This window comes from Xyrauchen texanus, chromosome 50, assembly GCF_025860055.1.
Source record: "Xyrauchen texanus isolate HMW12.3.18 chromosome 50, RBS_HiC_50CHRs, whole genome shotgun sequence".
NCBI lineage: Eukaryota > Metazoa > Chordata > Actinopteri > Cypriniformes > Catostomidae > Xyrauchen > Xyrauchen texanus.
This window is the reverse complement of record NC_068325.1, coordinates 21649948-21670473: the sequence shown is the minus strand read 5'-3', so window position 1 is coordinate 21670473 and position 20526 is coordinate 21649948. Positions and strand designations below refer to the sequence as shown.

At 40.5% G+C, this 20526-nt stretch overlaps 2 protein-coding genes across 2 annotated transcripts in view; one reads left to right on the top strand and one right to left on the bottom strand.

The window, feature by feature from the left end:
* Nucleotides 1-134: 134 nt before the first annotated feature.
* Nucleotides 135-20526, top strand: part of LOC127641418 (acid-sensing ion channel 1B) — a 190490-nt gene continuing 170098 nt past the window's right edge. Inside the window, exon 1 of the mRNA XM_052124429.1 lies at nt 135-187. The gene's annotated coding sequence lies outside the window, so the exon portion shown is untranslated. The remainder of the gene's footprint in view (nt 188-20526) is intronic.
* On the bottom strand, nt 2570-5907 carry LOC127641426 (elastase-1-like). Its single transcript, XM_052124440.1, has 8 exons — nt 5829-5907; nt 5496-5584; nt 5069-5169; nt 4834-4959; nt 3504-3640; nt 3210-3352; nt 2971-3120; nt 2570-2666 (listed from the first exon to the last, which is right to left on the bottom strand). The coding sequence occupies exons 1-8, from the start codon at nt 5866-5868 to the stop codon at nt 2655-2657; spliced, it is 798 nt and encodes a 265-aa protein (XP_051980400.1). The 5' UTR covers nt 5869-5907; the 3' UTR covers nt 2570-2654.

Here is a 20526-nt window from a genome sequence, read left to right as displayed (position 1 = left end):
AACGTTCTGTGCGCATGCGAGTAGCGTGAAGAGATTCCGGATGTGCTTCTTCTTCTTCTTCTTCGTCTATTTAAAGGAGGATGTAAACTAGCGCCACCTACTGTAATTATGGAGAAACACTGAACCTCCTCTACTCAGCGTCTGACAGAGATAATAAAGCTTCAGCACGGCCTGATCAACTCTTCTGGTATGGAAATAAATTCATAACTAAAGTCTTTGACGCATAAAAGCATTTGAAATGGCTCTAAATTAAAAATAAATGCATTGTATTATCAGTGATTGCATTTAAATGTGTTGAAGTTACAGTGCTTGCATTTTGGGAGGCTGAAATGTAACATTGCTGTATTTGTAAGCATTGAATATTTCATTTTGAAACTAATTTAATTATTAAAAATTCAACAATATATATATGCACATTCCAAAGTTAATTTCCCAAATATTCAGTTCTTTTGAAAATACCATCTAGATTCCTCAACAGGTAAATTTCATCCCTTTCTATTTCGCTTCCTCATATTCAGTGGTTCAAATGTCTGAGTTAGTGCAGTTTAATAACCTCTGATTATTATTTAACTGTTATTTGATCTTATTCTACGGCTGTGTTTAGTGTCTGTGATGGAGAGAGATTATGTCACTCTAAACACTGATGTTACAGAAATACTGACAGATGATGAGATCCAGTGGAGGTTTGGAGCTGGAAACATTCGCATCACCATTCGTAGCCAAATGTTGTTGGTTCAATGTCCTTTTCTGCATGTCGCGGTGCCGTTTTGTGGTCGTTTATTAGGCTAATTAATCCTCTGAGGGATAAAGGGCCGCTGCCAGGGGCGGAGGAGCGAAGGAGTTCCCTACCAGCCGCTGAAATGCTGCAGGGTTTAAGACCGCTGACCGCAAGCGGGGAGGGGCTCACTGCCGACCACCTGGAGCTGGAGAACCGCTCCAGGGGCGGGGTAGACCCCTTCTGTTCCCCGAGAATGTGGCGGGGCGTTCTGTCCGCCAGGGGCTGGAGGACTGCCTCTGATCCGCCCGGAGAAGCGCGGCTGTCGTCCGATAGAGGTTGGAGGAGTGGCCGAGGAACAAGCTGCGGCGTATTGGAGAACCGGCTTGACAATATAAATAATAGTTTAATGATGAACTTAAAAGACAACATAAACACACACATGACGGACATGCCCGTAAACGATCTCTCTCTCCCGCACGATACTCTGCAGTCGACCTTTATCCCTCACGAAGGCTTGATTAGCCTAATACGGGACCGGGTGTGTAGGCCCCGCCCTCCGCTGTGCCCCAAAGTAAATTCTGCATTTGTACTCAAAGCTGGTCTTCCCAATAATGAATGATCTTGCATGGTTTTACTGTTTGCAAGTTTATTTACACCATTTTTCTTGATTTTGTTGTTACATTTAGGATCTTCTTGTTTTGAGAATCTGAAGTTCATTTTCTATTCAAAATTACCCATTCATGATAAAAAAATAATTATCTGTTGATTGTTACCGTCATCGTATTTTGTGCACCAAGTGTTCAGGTCTGCGTGTGCGGTTAATTTCGGCATTTAAGGAAGGTGATGTTGTTAAAAACATAGCATGCATTAAGCTTCCCAGTGGAGAGCTTCCGTTTGCCATTTGGTACATGAAGAAGTACGTTAAAAAAGCATTGATCCTTAGCAACCAAATTGGCCCGGTTGCTAGGGAAGGTAGAGTCACATGGGGTAACCTCTTCATGGTGGTGATTAGTGGTTCTCGCTCTCAATGGGGCATGTGGTGAGAGACTCCAGTCAGGTCTCCTTAGCAACCAAATTGGCCCGGTTGCTAGGGAAGGTAGAGTCACATGGGGTAACCTCCTCATGGTGGTGATTAGTGGTTCTCGCTCTCAATGGGGCATGTGGTGAGTTGTGTGTGGATCGTGGAGAGTAGCATTTATTTAATTAACCTCCAACTTAGACTTTGGAAAACATTCAACGTTTTTTTAAATATATGATATTTTAGTGCATTTACATCTTTACACTGTAAAAACGAAATGTGAAAATTTTGATTAAATCTGTATTGTTACATATTGTTTTCTTAGATTGAACTAAATGCATTTTGACAGGAAAATAAGAATAAATAGTCAAATTTAAACACTTTTTATATTTGCGATTAATCGCGATTATCTATGAAAACTCATGTGATTAATTGCGATTAAATATTTGAATCGGCTGACAGCGCCACTATAACAATACACATTGTATGCAAATGAAAACAATAAGGCCAGTCTATGTATTGTGTCCGTGTTTGTTCATAAGTTCTTTGTTTGAAGTATAAAACAATGTTTATATTTAAAACAATGATGCCGTTATCTGTGTTTAATCTGACAGTTTGTTTATTATACAACACTATTGCTCTAGATGTGATGCAAAGAACATGTGAATTCATTCAAATAAAACATGTTCAAGATGCATCAATCCATTTATTTTACATTTCATGAAATATATTAAATGTTTTAAAGCGTCACTAAATTCAGTCATCTTTCTCGATCAAACTGGATTATATACAAACACAAATAAGCTCTAAATTGATATAAAATGAGTCCAAAATCAGATGTAATGTTTGTTTATTTTTTGCATTTGCACATAAAGGCCCACAGCTGGATGTAATCTATTCAGTCTGAATATTTCCACCTTATCCAGCGATCTGAAAGGGAAAAAACAGGAAATATTATTCAATTAATATGGTATAGAACAATAAAGTAAACATTATTATTAATAACGTTAGTAGAACGATCAAATATAATTATATTATTTTATTTAGTAGTAAAATACATTTCAGTGCTACAAACATGTGAATGTCCCATATCAAACAAACAAAGACATTACATGAAACACAATCAGAATAAATTAATGTATGAATCAATTTTGAGGTCAGATTGTCCCGTTGTGAATTCAGTGTTTTTAAGAATGGCTTTATCATTTCAGTCACATTATATAAATGCACTTACTCCATTAATCCAGCTGATGTACGCAGACACACGAGTAAAGACAGTTGGTTTCTGGTTGGTGTTACAACCCAAAGACGACACAAAGCTGGTCACTCCATGAACGTAATACTGACCGCTGACCTGACAGTTCAGAGGACCGCCAGAATCGCCCTGAAATAACACGACAACATTGAAAAATTAGAACTGTTTTTATTAGGGTTAAGAAATTATTACAAAATGTTCCAGTAAAATGTTCTCACATTGCATCCAGACAGACTGCCGCCACCAGCACAAACCATGGTGTTCTTGACAGTGCTGCCCCACCAATCACTACGAGAACATGTCTGATAGTCCACCACGGGCAGACTCGCCTGTTTCAGCTGGGCAGAGAGTTGACCACCAGCTGCCCATCACAGAGGAAAGAGATGGAATATAAATGAATCAGGAATCATTTCTGACGATCAAAAGATTCATTTGAGGAATTAAAGACTGTTATTATTTATAATTGTATACATTTACAATTTTGTGTTTATCGTGTATGTGTGAGGACTGACTTTGTGTGCGGCCCCAGCCGGTGATGTAACAGGGGTTGTTGTGGGGCAGAATCTGTCCAGAAGGGGGCAGTGAAGCCAACTGCACGTATGAGTTCAGAGAAGCATCAGAGGACAGACGGAGGAGAGCGATGTCATAGCTGAAAAACAAAGAAAATTTCAATGTGAGCAAGAGAGAGAGAGAGAGAGAGAGAGAGAGAGAGAGAGAAAATATAATGCGTCAGTACACCGGCATTGAGGCAAGAAGCTGTTCTTTTTGAATGGATGTTAATAGAGGAGATTCTTCACTTTGCTGAATAAACTGCATTCTTATGGTGCTTTAAATGATTTTGGACATTGTAGAATTTTGACAAGTTGAGCCGTTGGATTAGCCACGCCCCCTCTTTCCAAACTCCCCCCCAAAAGATACCAAATTAGCTTTATTGACACCGACATGAGCAGAAATGGTTGTCAAAAACAGCAGCAAAGTAGCGCCCTCATTTGACAACTGTTATGAACAACATGGCATAAAAATGGCATTAAGTCTCAATAATTCACTGCAACTATAATAATATGAGGCCGTGCAAAATGACTGACAGGTCGAAAGCTTTGCTGTCCACAGACACACTTTTGTTTGCTGTTTCCAGAGCTGTCACAGAGACCGGTGAGATACCTTACAACTCTTATTTCATTAATATCTTTCAGGCAGTAGTTCCATGAAAAATCGCTTACAGCAGTTTTAATGAATTGACAATCTGTCCACTAATAATTTATGTTTTCTAAGAGAAGATACGGGCAATTTTGCGACACGTAGGATTCGTTTAATGGCTCTACCCATTAATTTGTATCATATCCACTGATGGTGATTTACTGTCGTAAAACTCAGTTGACGTTACGTTTTCTACAATTGTACAGCTGCGGAGGTTGTTACACATTTCCAATGCTAGGTGTCGCTATAACCGGGAAAAAATACTCTTTTATGTTGATGCTATGTATAAACGATGATATAGCGTATGCTGTGCTGACGATAGGTTTAATTGTCGATACAGTCCTATATGTTGTTACATCCCGGACGAGCCCCCACTTGTAACAATGTTGTATTGAGATTAAATGTGATCATTGATCGTGTCGTGTTTGTTGTGTTGATGCTATATGTAATTGTCGATACAGTTTTGGGTTGAAATATCATAGTTGTTGATTTTTTTGAAGTTATGTTGAAATGTACAGTCGTGAATGTTGTGTTGATGTAATTTTTGATAGTTGTATATATTAGGATGGGATTAAATGCATTATTGCCTAATAGGGTTGTCAACGTTTCGCTGTCGGCTGTAGTGTTTTTGTAATTGTTACGAACCCAGAGGCCACACTGTTGCTGTTCCAGTTGGGATGAACGTAGACTTGGCTGACACTCATGTACTGCTCGCGACCCTCATGGTTGTAGATGTCGTGGTCGCCCAGGACAACACGCCAAGTTCTTGAGCTGTGCATAAAACATGTACAGATAAACACAAGGCAGGACGCAAGTGTGCACTTGAATTCAATTATTGTGTATAGATTCATCTATAGGTATAGAGTTGTGTGTTCATTACGTGTCAACGCAGTGGGCAGCGGTCATAACCCATCCTTTCCTGATCAGAGTGCCACCACAGGTGTGATAGTAGCTGCCACCGGACAGGTACTGGAGAGAGATCTGAGAGACAAAGACATAAAGAGAGACTGAAAAAAACCCAGCTGGTTTGTTATCATATTTACAGGTTTTAGCTGTTATTCTTGCCTGATCATCTGAAGAGCACCCAAAACCTCACTAGAACCAGCCAATATGCCAGCCTGACCAGGCTGAGAGACCTTGCTAAAACCAGCAAGCCATCTTAGGCTGGATTAAGATGATTTTCTCAACAGTCTAGTCTAGTCTAAAGTCCATGGCTTACATCCATTCGGTAGTGTACAACCACCAGAGGAGGTTAGTTGTTGGAATTATTGTAGTATTTTAATTGATTTATTGTTATAATGTTGTACCTGCCAGGGCCAGGAGTTGGGATTTGCCACCTCTCCACCGACGACCCTCTCCGCGGCCTGATCCTCCAGGTATCTGGGCTCGGCCAAAGCTGGAGAAAACACAAAAATAATGTTAATTTTTTATTTTAATGATAGTTTAATTGAGCTTCATATCCATACAAATCACGTTCCTATTGTTATAAATCACTATTTATAACCAACTTGAATGCAACGCAAGTCTATTCAAATGAGATATTAAACAACGTAGCATGGTAAAGTTTAGCTGTTCAGTTTTGTCAAGCTAAATGTCTCCTGCAATATGTGGTTTCCTCAACAGAAACAGTCTTGTCTTACCCAGGGCGGCCAGCACGCTCAACAACATGTATCTCAGCATGACTGCAGTTTGGATTCTCTGGACTCCTCCATAATCCTTATATATGTCCGCAGACGTACAGCTCTGTACTGTAAACGTGTTTACTCAGGTCTGATGCCCACAGGTGTGTGAATTCACACAGATAGCCAGCGGTGTATTGGCGCATGCCAAGGTCAATGTGCCAAGAGTTCCTACTATTGCGGGATATCTCAGGTTTGTTTAAATAGTGACAAAAACTACCAAGAAACCAGACATGTGCCTCTGGTCAGATATAAAGTTTATATCAAATAAAATAAATGCTTTCTACATGTCATTGGTTACATGTAAAATCAATAAAGACAATATTTGTATTTACTGTATTTTTACTTTTTTTGCCCATGAACTTTTAATCAACATCAGCATGTTAGGTTAAAATGTATATGAACGTATAAAGGAAAGTGTATTTTTAGGTGTTGTATTTGGTCACCAGAAGTTTTTCACGATTTTTAACGGACTTACTAGTTTATTTGCTGTGACAAATGAATTTTGAAGTATTTATATTTAATATAGTGTCTAAAATTAAATGAGCTCACAAAATCAACATGTATAATAATAATACAAATAACAATAAAATCATTAAATAAATTGGTTTTAGAAGGCGTATAGAATACAACTCTAGTCAGCTACCCATAATATAATAACATAACATAATAATAAAAGTAATGATATTTTATTAACACTAGATTTAATACAATTTTATTATGATTCTGTCTATTTTTATATTAACATTATATATCAGGAAATGTCAACGTCCCATGTGTTTATTTAATATTTATTTTAAATGCAATAATTAAATACATTTTATAAACATTTTGTGTATTTTACTAACGAACATTCTATGACATCACCTCTGGTCACGTGATATTCCCCAAAGTATTTCAATTCAGCTGCTCACTTATTTATTTGACTTAAAATATTGTATTTTTTATTATATATTAACACTCATCTAGTGCATGATCATTTTCGAGTATAAAGTAGCTTGAAAAGTTTTATATAATGAATAAAGTTTTTTTTTTAAATATCCTTGTTTAGGAAGATTTCTGCTGAAATGTATTTTCCTTTATGAATCATAGAGAGAGTGTTTGCAGGGTTATACAGTTTAATGTCTCGCTGTTATTACGCTGATAAGAAAGAGGTGACCTCAGCATGATAAGAATATATTTAGCATTTGCTAAGAGTTTTATCATTGCAGAAGAGGGTCAAGGCATTTAAAACACTTCGAAACTTAAACATTTGGTACCGAACACAGAGTGTTTCCACACAGGTGATGAAACCGGCCTTATATTAGAGTTACTGGGATTCACTAGTTGAGAGCAAATCTCTTGAGCAATCTATTAGAGTAAATTCAACTGCTCTGAATGAAGAGTTTATTGGAAATATTTCTGCCAGTCATTTGTGTTTTTGTTGGACACTAGATGGAGCACACAACACACTGAAGATTCAAGTCACACACTATTCTGGAAACTTCTATTGGTGACCTTTTGACTACAGTAAATATTTCTCAGAGCAGGTGTATGTTGGGGGTATGTGTAGGAGGTATGTTGTCCCAATAAAACCTGCCATTAAAAATATATTTTAAGTGATAACTGGAATGAATTTATAACATTTAAATGTCATGTGTCAACTTGCCCCACAGTTTAACCTTTCATTTAAATTGTACATTTACATTTATGCATTTGGCAGACGCTTTTATCCAAAGTGACTTACAGTTCACTTATTACAGGGACAATCCCCCCGGAGCAACCTGGAGTTAAGTGTCTTACTCAAGGACACATTGGTGGTGACTGTGGGGATCGAAACTGCGACCTTCTGATTACAAGATTACCAGTTATGTGCTTAGACCACTACACCACCACCACTCCAAATTGTACATGAATGACACAGTTGACACTAGCCTGAATGTATTCCAGTGTGCTTTTATTGTGTTCACTTGTTTACCCAACAGCCACTGGTACAGGTACTTGTTTTAAAGTGACATTTTTGATAAGGGTTTGGGTGCATCTTTTAAAGGCACTATGTTCAGACTGCAGGCTAATCAGATCTTTTCAGGCACTATTAATTGCAAGTGATCAAATCAGATTTGCGCGTTCAGACATAGCCAACCTATCTTAATTTGCATGTACCCACGTGATGATGCTTTCAAAACAAATGGGGGAAAAATGGAGGTGCATCATCTCGCTCTCCAAATAAGCGTCCTGTCCAATCGCGGTGCAGAACTCCTGGAGACTGGTAAATATTGTGATGTTCTGCGCTGCAGTCACAGATTTTTGACATCGGCCATGTCTCGTTTGGAAGGCTGAGTTCTCCGGAGGTCGCATTTGTCGGCCGCATACGTCATCGAGGTTGTCTCGTTTCAGAAAAGCGAGTAGGACGCTTTGAATGCAGCCTTCGAATAGGACCTTCTTTCACGGGAATTCGGAGGATGCATGAGGTGTACCCTTCGTGGGCACTCACAACCCACAATTCTTTGCTTCAACAGAAATGTCTAAAAAAAAATAACAATGCCAATTTGCCCGTAAATGTGATGTTCAAACGCAAGGAATGTTAATTCCCAAGTTGAAGTAACTCGGTAGAAGGGTGCAGAGAATATAACGTATAATTATATTAATATATCATTAAAATAAAGTATTAGACTGTAAAATCATCATTATACATCATTATAACTCTCCTAAAATGAATCTCATGCATTCCTTTCTAAAGGGACTTTGTTCCCGTCTCACTCAAAGTGCTCACGCTTGTTAAAGAGTGGCGTGCTGTCATAGCAACCATGTTACGTTACATTTCCGTTTGTCCTACGAAGGCTGTCTCGTTTAAAAGTGGAAGTGGTATTAGAGTGTGGGTCCTAATGCCCCAGTACAGTGATGGGGACACTATACTGTAAAAAAGCACCGTCTTTCGGATGAGACGTTAAACTGAAGTCCCGACTCTCTGTGGTCATTAAAAAATCCCAGTACACTTCTCGTAAGGAGTAGGGGTGTAAACCAGACTCCTGGCCAAATTCCCCCATTGGCCCCCTAATAATCTCCATCCCTGAATTGGCTACATCACTCTACTCTCTCCTCTCCACCAATAGCTGGTGTGTGGTGAGCGTTCAGGTGCACTATGGCTGCCGTCACATCATCCAGGTGGATTCTGCACATTGGTGGTGGTTGAGGAGTGTCCCCTATACTATCTAAAGCGCTTTGGGTGCCTTGAAAAGTACTATATAAATGTAAGGAATTATTATTATTATTAAACTTGTTTAAAGAAGGACACTTGGTACACTGCAGCCTTCAAAGGACGCGTCCTACCTATCACGCCGCCTTCGAAACGAAAACAAACCAAAACTCATCTGGAGACAATCAGATTTTTAGTGGCAGTCTGAACAAGGCCTCAGTAATGTTTTCCTTTATTCTACATGGTGATGTTAGAATCACATGACCAGCCGAATACTACTCTCTTAATCTCAGTAACCGTCCTGCTATTTGACACTTTCACTCATTGATTAAAGAAACAATGGCGGACCGTCAATACTAAAATGCCATCTGAAATGGAAAACTATTGATTTTAAATGATGCTGCAAACTAGCAATGGCAGGTTTGGCTGTTTACAAGCAAGATCTTCAATCTGTGGTGCACGAAATAGTTTGACACCTAAGTGCGGAAGCTTTCCCCCCCTTACTTATTTACATGATAGTTGAACTGTTTTATAAAGACGGCTCAACAGTGTTTGTGTGTGTGTGTGTGTGTGTGTGTGTGTGTGTGTGTGTGTGATACTGCTTTATTAAGAGTTGTGTTCACTTCAGGCTCTAATAGTTTGTTTTGAGGAATCACAGACCGCTGCTGACCTATGACCTGTCGCTACGACTAAAACCTTTATTCTTCTCAAAGGTCACATACTGGTCAAATCACAACACCTTTAAATCTGTGGAGAATTGTGAGATTTTTAGTGAAATAGTTGTCCATTAGATAGCATTATTATTAGATAGTCTCACTAAAAACCTCAGTGCAACGTTCTCTTAACGTTAGGAATTGGTTCCAAATGGGAACCATACACTACCATTAATGGAACGTTCTGTGCTTGCTGGGAGTCTACAAAGAGCTCCGTATCAAGTCTGTTCAACTATTCTGACATTGGCTTTGACTTTGGTTTTAGGTTCGATTAGATCATTCCCAAATCAGTCTTCTTTCCTGAACTCAGAAAAACTTCTATAACACCACTTTACGATCCAAACACCGGCCGATCCAAGCTCATGATAACCCAAACAAAAGACCCGAGGACAATAGCAAAGCCAAATCACCTTTTATACTGTCACTAATTAAAGCCGAAGTCATTAAAGTGGTCTGCATTTGGATTATTCTCTTATCTGACTCCATTAGAAAGATAGCCGTCCCGACTGGTAATTGAGCTGGCGGTGACGCTAACATCAGGGCTTTTGGGTTGCGACAAAGAACAGTCCATCTCCAGCTCTCTTGGTTCACACGGACATATTTGTTTCATCCGTCTCTCTCACGGCACCTCTGAGAGTTACGAATGATTCAAACTTGAGCGGATCACACGGGAGGATGTTTTAATTAGAGATGTTTGTTCTCGATTTACTTTTTTCACTTCATGAAGAGGATTTGGATTCCCACAAATGAGCTGACGCAAAAGTGTGGTGAGGTTGAAAAGTTAATAGCTAATTCAGATGAGAAAATAATGGGAGGTGTTCAGAATAATTCCAAGAGTATAAAGCAAGTCTTGATTTTTACGTCAGACTTAAAGCTGCACTTTGGAACTTTGGGCTCAGTAGCGACATCTGTGGATGAAACCAAGAATTGCAAATACTTGGTCGAGGAACATTTTACATCGGTTGTGTTTTGGCACTTTAAAACAGCTTAATTTTGCAAGTGTAACGGGAGCCAATTGGAATATAGCTGTGCAGTGTGTAGCTTCCTTGTTAGCACACATACGCTTTATACAATCCATAATTCACAATCTGCTTCAGAAAACACGGATTAATCTAATCACAGTTATTGATTGGCTTATAATAAGCATTAGACTTGCAGTGATTTAACATTTGTTTCTTTGTAAGGTCTGTTGAACACCTGTCAATGATAAAACGAGCAAAACATCCCATAGACAGATACTGCAGGAGGGACCTGAGCCATGTTTAGATACCAGAGGGGTTGTCAGTTTTGATTTGATGACCAAAATACAGTACAACCCCCCCAGAACACCTTAGCAATCGTATAGCAACATCCTGGCAACCTACAGCAATTTTCTAGCATTGTGGAGGCCAGTTTTACAAGCACAAAACTTGGCTGTATAAATATTCTTGATTACAGTTTGGCATGCAGAGAGTTAATTACATGTATTAGAGACAACCAGTTTCTCATTTCCACCCATAAGATCATGCACCGACCGTTTACATGTTTGGAAATAAAATTGTAAGCTACAGATAAAACTGCATTTCCATAACAGATATGAGTTTACTAATGCGGTTTGCCAGACGAAGTTAATAATAGGTTAACTCAACATCAGATATCTGCAGTTGGTCCTGAGTGATGTCACGGGTCAGAATGGTGACCATCTGACTATGTTGTTAAAAGCAGACACAAGATTGAGATCAAGTTCAGGGCACCAATCAGTGACCCTAAACTGCTCAGGTGACAACTCAGGAGACTGTATTCATGTCTGGAGATATTCACATTATGCTGTTTATAGCATAAACATATATTTCAGCACATTAATCCATCCATCCATCCATCCATCCATTAATCCATCCATCCATCCATTAATCCATCCATCCATTAATCCATCCATCCATCCATCCATCCATCCATTAATCCATCCATCCATTAATCCAGCCATCCATCCATTCATCCATCCATCCATCCATTAATCCATTAATCCATCCATCCATTAATCCATCCATCCATTCATCCATCCATCCATCCATTAATCCATCCATCCATTCATCCATCCATCCATTAATCCATCCATCCATCCATTACTCCATCCATCCATCCATCCATCCATTAATCCATCCATCCATTAATCCATCCATCCATCCATTCATCCATCCATCCATCCATTAATCCATTAATCCATCCATCCATTAATCCATCCATCCATTAATCCATCCATCCATTAATCCATCCATCCATCCATTACTCCATCCATCCATTAATCCATCCATCCAATCCATCCATCAATCCATCCATCCATCCATCCATTAATCCATCCATCCATCCATTCATCCATCCATCCATCCATCATTAATCCATCCATCCATTAATCCATCATCCATCCATCATCCATCCATCTATCCATCCATTAATCCATCCATCCATCCATTAATCCATCCATCCATCCATTAATCCATCCATCCATCCATCCATCCATTAATCCATCCATCCATTAATCCATCTATTAATCCATCCATCCATTCATTCATCCATCCATCAATCCATCCATCCATCCTTTAATCCATCCATCCATCCAACCATCCACTCAAAGGTAAAAACTGTTTTTTATTTAATATTATTCAGAAAATGCACAAAGGTTGTTTTAGGGTTAATGCTAGGCTGTAGTCATTATAATTAGCATTATATCAAAAGTAGTCCATGGTATGTCATGATTTACACAGCTAGATAAACGTGTACGTGTGTGATATCAATGTCTTCATGTATCCTGACACTGGTGAAAATGATCCACGTGTCTATTTGCAATCGTTATTTGCAATTAAAGCACAATATAAACAATCAATAACGCTCCGCTAACTATATCTTCTGCTGTATACAATCACTCTTTCTTTTAAACACCTTCAGACTCTTTCTCTCTATTATATCTTTCTTTCTTTTCTGTGATATGGGCAGAATGAAAGCTTTCTCTCTTTTTCCTTCGGGAAGTGAAAGATGATCCAGAGAGGGCCGGAGTACATGATTGATCGCGGCGAGTCTTGCGCATTCATCTCTGTCACCGTGACTCGGCCACTGCAGATGTCACGTCTTTAGACGGGCGATGCCCGATGCTCTCTCTCTTTCTCTCTCTCTCTCTCTATTGCGAAGCTAAAAGGTAATTAAGATCAGTCCGCTTGGATCTGTCAGTGTCAGAATGTGTCAGCGTCCGCGGAGGACTGCAGCCTGATTTGTTGTGCCACCCTCATCGGCGCAGGCGATATTTTACATCATCATTTATTCAGGGTTTTGATGTCACTTCGCAGAAGGCCTTGCTTGCATGGTGATGTTTCTCTGGAGAGACCAAGTTCATCAGAACTTTCCTTCTCTGTTATTCAAAGGGAATGTAATTATTAAAGGGGCAGTTCATGCAGAAATGTACTTACTTTAGTCTTCTCAGAAGGCTAATTTCACCTTGGGTTCTCTCGAGAATTTCTGCTAGAAGCGCGGTTTTCGATTTATGAGTAAAATAATGTCTGTGGTTGAAATTGCTTCAATAGACTTTCACATTTTGTTCTACAACATAAATTACACAGTCATAATGCAAACTAGAATTTTGAAGCTGTTGTGCAAATTAACTCGTGATATGAGCGTGAAGTGATCGTGGGGAGGTGGTGTAGGGGTATTGAGTGATATGAGCGTGAAGTGATCGTTGGGGGGGTGTAGGGGTATTGAGTGATATGAGCGTGAAGTGATCGTTGGGGGTGTAGGGGTATTGAGTGATATGAGCGTGAAGTGATCGTTAGGGGGTGTAGGGGTATTGAGTGATATGAGCGTGAAGTGATCGTTAGGGGGTGTAGGGGTATTGAGTGATATGAGCGTGAAGTGATCGTTAGGGGGTGTAGGGGTATTGAGTGATATGAGCGTGAAGTGATCGTTAGGGGGTGTAGGGGTATTGAGTGATATGAGCGTGAAGTGATCGTTGGGGGTGTAGGGGTATTGAGTGATATGAGCGTGAAGTGATCGTTAGGGGGTGTAGGGGTATTGAGTGATATGAGCGTGAAGTGATCGTTAGGGGGTGTAGGGGTATTGAGTGATATGAGCGTGAAGTGATCGATTAGGGGGTGTAGGGGTATTGAGTGATATGAGCGTGAAGTGATCGTTGGGGGGTGTAGGGGTATTGAGTGATATGAGCGTGAAGTGATCGTTAGGGGGTGTAGGGGTATTGAGTGATATGAGCGTGAAGTGATCGTTGGGGGGTGTAGGGGTATTGAGTGATATGAGCGTGAAGTGATCATTGGGGGGGGTGTAGGGGTACTGAGTGATATGAGCGTGAAGTGATCGTTAGGGGGTGTAGGGGTATTGAGTGATATGAGCGTGAAGTGATCGTTGGGGGGTGTAGGGGTATTGAGTGATATGAGCGTGAAGTGATCGTTGGGGGGTGTAGGGGTATTGAGTGATATGAGCGTGAAGTGATCGTTGGGGGGTGTAGGGGTATTGAGTGATATGAGCCTGAAGTGATCGTTAGGGGGTGTAGGGGTATTGAGTGATATGAGCGTGAAGTGATCGTTGGGGGGTGTAGGGGTATTGAGTGATATGAGCGTGAAGTGATCGATTAGGGGGTGTAGGGGTATTGAGTGATATGAGCGTGAAGTGATCGTTGGGGGGTGTAGGGGTATTGAGTGACATGAGCGTGAAGTGATCGTTGGGGGGTGTAGGTGTATTGAGTGATATGAGCGTGAAGTGATCGTTGGGGGTGGTGTAGGTGTATTGAGTGATATGAGCGTGAAGTGATCGTTGGGGGTGTAGGGGTATTGAGTGACATGAGCGTGAAGTGATCGTTGGGGGGTGTGTAGGTGTATTGAGTGATATGAGCGTGAAGTGATCGTTGGGGGTGTAGGGGTATTGAGTGATATGAGCGTGAAGTGATCGTTAGGGGGTGTAGGGTATTGAGTGATATGAGCGTGAAGTGATCGTTAGGGGGTGTAGGGGTATTGAGTGATATGAGCGTGAAGTGATCGTTAGGGGGTGTAGGGGTATTGAGTGATATGAGCGTGAAGTAATCGTTGGGGGTGTAGGGGTTTCACGTGATATGAGCGTGAAGTGATCGTTGGGGGGTGTAGGGGTATTGAGTGATATGAGCGTGAAGTAATCGTTGGGGGGGTGTAGGGGTATTGAGTGATATGAGCGTGAAGTAATCGTTGGGGGTGTAGGGGTTTCACGTGATATGAGCGTGAAGTGATCGTTGGGGGTGTAGGGGTATTGAGTGATATGAGCGTGAAGTGATCGTTGGGGGATGTAGGAGTATTGAGTGATATGAGCGTGAAGTGATCGTTGGGGGTGTAGGGGTATTCACGTGATATGAGCGTGAAGTGATCGTTGGGGGGGTGTAGGGGTATTGAGTGATATGAGCGTGAAGTGATCGTTGGGGGGGTGTAGGGGTATTGAGTGATATGAGCGTGAAGTAATCGTTGGGGGTGTAGGGGTTTCACGTGATATGAGCGTGAAGTGATCGTCTGTGCAACTGCTTTTGGGTCCTTGAATAACGTATAATGTGCCGGTGGACTTTCTGGTGCCCCTCTAGGGAGTTGGTGCCTTACGAGTGGCGGTACAGCCTCCCACAGCGGTGTGGCGGGTGTTTGAATGTTCACAAACAGTATACTGTTGTTCGGCTACATTGAGCTTCTTTTTTAACCCCTGAACGAAGAACAAAGAAGAACTTCCCTGGAAGTATATTTGGGGCCTTAAAAAGTAACAAAATGGGATCCACACACTACATGAAGGGAAAGTTCTCTGTTTGTGTTCTCCCTGTTTCCATGCTAAACTTTAAGTGTGTATATGCATCTTGTTTATACAAACAAGAACATCAAAATTATTTTCTGTGGTAATCGACAGCATGTCACAGATTGTATTTAACAATGAAGTTTCATTTAGGTGTTATCCTCCCAAGACTGCTCTTCTTCTGCAAACCTGTCAAACGGTAAATTAATTACATACTGACAATGAAACAGAAATGAGGTAATTATTCAGTGCTGGTTGACACTCACTGCATGACAGATTAAATGAGTTGTCAAATTGGCAGATAAGTTCAATAAATCATTTTAAACTATTATTTTTTTCTTCGTTTTCCATTTTAAGCACATGACAAGTGTTTATACATAAACTGAACCTATTAGCATAACTTGTTTTGTTTCCATTTTGTGCTCTGCGTTCAGAAATGTTTGTTTTGTTTGTGTTCTTAGCATGTTTATTGTAGCTTTACGCATCATTAATGAGGAAGCTGCGCAAATGTAAATCACGAAAACACAAAACACAGCCTAATTGCCGTTTTTGTCAGCAAATCTATAAGAGTTAGTCCAAATGCAGCATAACTCAATTATTTAGCACTGAATGGGCCGCCTTCGTTATCTCACAAGGCTTGCATATTAATGACCATGCCTGCTAATTAAGAAAACCAATTAATACAGCCTGCTCAAATCCTGCAATAGACAACGTGGTTCTCACCGTCCGGTCAGAGATGAGAAGGACTTGTGTATTCCGCTCCATTATCTTGACATTCAGAGGACCTTTGTTTCTGTGAGTCCATTGTGAATTATGTCAATCAGATTTAAACTGTGGCATTTTGGCTGCAGCATTTCCATCACACGGTCTCAAGATATCAACATTCAATGGCATATTTGACTGAAGGTGAAGTAGCTGAACCAGGGGTTAAGTTGGGATTTCAGAGGGCTCTGTACATAATATTCAACTTAACTGTGAAAATACATAATTACATGGAAAACTTGGTTTAGTAGATACAAAATTAAGAATGATATCAAATGAATTGGATACATTTGATAAAAATAAGATGGCAGCTGGGACGAGTTACCTTATTGCCCGTTGGGAGTCATCATATAAAACCGGTTCAATTTATATCTAATGTTAGAATTTAAAAGTAAATGCAGATTGTTCTTAATGGCGGAAACAAACACCTTCTGCACGACTACCTTTTACTCAAATTATTATTCTGATAATGAAATCATTTGCATTCAATTATACGAGTTTAAATGCGTCACTGCCTCGTGAAGAAGCATTTTCACTATCGTGAATCCCACAGTATAGTTGCTAGAAAAGATGCTGAATCAACAAATATGGAGTTCACATCAATATACAAATAACAGTGAAACCTTTTACAGTGTGTTGGTCTTGTATGTGATTGATTCCTGATTTAAAATCCCTTCAGGTATTCAGCTTTTTAAATGGTAAATGGTCTGCACTTATATAGCGCTTATTTAAACTTAGCGGTATTCAAAGCGGTTTACACTGTGACACATTCAACCATTCACACACCAATGGAGGCAGATCTGCTATGTAAGGCACTAGGCTGCCATTGGGAGCAACTTGGGGTTCAGTGTCTTGCCCAAGGACACTTCGGTATGTGGAGTAAGTGGGCCGGGAAACGAACTGCCAACCCTGTGATTAGTGGACAACCCGCTCTACCACCTGAGCCATATCAGAGATCGGACCACAGCGTGGTACGGAAGTGGAACGCACATCTTTGTGGGGGCGCTCGGTCTGGTGCCTCTACCAGCGTCCACAATTGACTAGAGTGAAGCATAACGAGCTTGAAATATTTTTGAACAAGTACACTCGCTAAATAGACACCGAATGTGTCAAGGGGATCAAACAAAAACGCATCGGAGAATACAAGAAGTGGGATGGACTGACAAACACGCAGATACGTTTTTCTTTCTGGAATCGAAGGGGCCGGAGTTGTGTCGGGATCTGTATGGAGGGAACAGAATGCGTTCCCCCATGTACAAACCTAAGACCCTACCCTACCGTACCCTACATACCCTAACCCTAACCCTAACCTACACTACCCTACCTACCCACACCATAACCACAAACCCTATTGGAGCTATGGGGAAACTGGGAATAAAATTTGATACAACACCAGAATGCCTTTCTAGACTGTACCAGCCCAATTTAACCCCTGAGCTTAACCCCACCTGTTCTCAGACTCATGCGGAAGACGGCGCAACACAAGCTGATGATTTCAGAGGCTGTCCTGGTTTTGAGTTTTGGACACTTTTAGTAAAGGGGAACTTTTCAAGGGGCCCGTGTTATTGATCCTGGTTCAAGTCTTGAGCTGTGAATGAGGGGGGTCAAATAAAAACAATGATATTTTATCGTCCGGTCAAAGCAAAAACATCCATTATGTTTTTAGGCGTTTGTTCGTATTGTAACATTCCTTTTTGGTCGAACGAGATCTCATAAATCAAGATACTATAACGAGATTTTTGCTGAATGGTTTTTACGTGGCATGTTGTACATATCGCGGCAGTTTCCTGGTGAAATGAACACTAGAGGCGATACAACAACTTTCACATTCACACAAATCACAAGTAGAGCAGATAATCAGTTCATAGACACGTAGTTTTCGCCCTGTTCCTCACACAATGCGATCTTATGACATCTAAACACTTTTACTACAGCGCACAACTTGTTTTAACATTTGTATAACATAAGGAACTACAATAATAAGCTTGTTCAAGTGCGATCAAATCAATCAAATCATGCGGTAGCTCGACTGATAGAGCGTTGCTCTTTTGATGTAAAGGACCGAGATATGAGTCCTGAAGAGCTCACGAGTCACACGTGAGCCCAAAGTGTCATACAAGCACCACAAAATGACCTGGTTGTGTTTTCCATCTCACATTTGCTTTAGCTGACACTATCGGTTAGGTTTAGGTTGAAGGATTAGGGTAGGGATGTCAGTTTTGTTGGTTTTGGGCGAACATGTAACTCGCTTTTAGCGCCCCACAGTGGACATTTCACCTCAGGACTGCCGCGATACATGTAAAGAACCATGTAATATAATTGGGCAAACATGTCACAACATAATTGAAAAAGATCAAGCTGTTTTTGGTGGATATTTCTTTCATGCATTAGCTTTGTCTTCACTTCCTCACTGACATGACTTGCGGCCACACTTTTGCTGATTAAATGGCTAATTTATTATTTCACCCTTAATTACCTAAGCAAGCCACCAATCATTAGAAAGTTCCCGGCATCATGTTTACTTTGCGCTGAGTTCGCAGATCAACTGACTTCTAAATATCAGCAGTGTTGCACAGACACATCATGCCAAAATGCTAATTATGCATCCAGCCATTTTATTTTAATGGGGGGAGCATAAAATGAATATGAATTGAATTATATCTTTTTGGAATTATTCGCTTGAAGAGTCGCAAATTGAAACTGAGCTGCACCTGAGAGGAAAACATTAAATGTCAATTCAAAAGGCCAACATTTTCACTGAATATGTGATAGGCCTAAACCGTTTTTAGTTTAAAGAATTTAATAGTTTATCTCTAAGTACTTAATGGCCACTCGAGAAGCATGAAAAATGCAAAGGTAATTGAACCATTGCTACAGTTGTACTCATAGAGCTTTAACAAAATACTGATCAAAGCTTCTCTCGAACAACAACGGGATGTTGGATGTTGGGCAATGTAAAGGCTTTTATTACGCTGCAAATCCTAGAAAGTAAAGTGTGGATGATACAAACAGCCCAACATCACCATAGTTAAAGACCAGCGTCTAAATCAATGGAATAGTCACAGGTACATTTCAACACTCTGCAAAAAGCATCTCGAGGATAGAATGAGAACGTAGGCTACGTCTATGTTAATCCGGATACATTAATACACTAATCCTGTATAGTTCAAATTAACGGTTTCAAGCGTTTTCCAAAAGTTGCTCGTCCGCACTGAAACGTATGTGTAAAGGGATCAATGGAAAGGAGGAGGAGAGAACCGGCTTGATAATATAAATAATGGTTTAATGATAAACTTAAAAGAAGACACAAACACACACACGACGGACATGTCCGTTAACGATCTCTCTCTCCCGCACGATACCCTGCAGTCAGCCTTTAACCCTCACGGAGGCATAATTAGCCTAATACGGGACCGGGTGTGTATGATCACGACCCGGCCCCGCCCTCCGCCCTGCCACAGTATGAAAACGCTTAAATCGTGTCACTGCGCATGCGGGAAATCCCGTTGCATGTTCGGTCTGAAACGCAATTGTCCTCGTGTTCCGTCGCCGGACACCAATTCCGAGTAAACTTCCCTTCGCCTTGGAAGCAACGCAATGTGAAGGTTGAACAAAGTGCCATTTATTTTTTAACAACGCTACCAAAGTGAGTATCAAGTACAACAGCGCCTCTATAACATGGGCCGCCATAACTTGGGCCGCCATCTTGATTGTTTTGGTTGGATAGATCATATGACTAAAAATACATCATCGTTTTCCAATGCGTCCGTTTTCACAGTCCACGCTACAACGCCATCTCAGTGTGGACGGAAGGACAAAACGGAGAGAAAAATATGCGTTTTCAAAAAAAAAGTATTAGTGTGGACTAGGCCTCATTCACACACTCACACACCAATGATGGCAGAGCGAGTTGTGTCATGGAGCCATTGAAGACTCAATTAATAATAATCAGTTCTGGGAAAAATGTCTGAAGTCTGAATAAACACCAGAGTCAGGACATAGCCATACAAAACGGAGAACTATGGAAAGACTATTTTAAAAAAGTATTCAAAGAAATTTCTCCAGAAAATCTCACACCTGACCAGAAAAGCATGCAAAATAAACTGAGTCAACTGGAATCTACAATAAAAAAATAACCAAAACCCTTTAGACGATCAGATTAGCAGAGAAGAACTGTCAGATGCACTTAAGAAACTAAAACCCAGAAAGGCATGTGGTCTAGACAATATTAGAAATG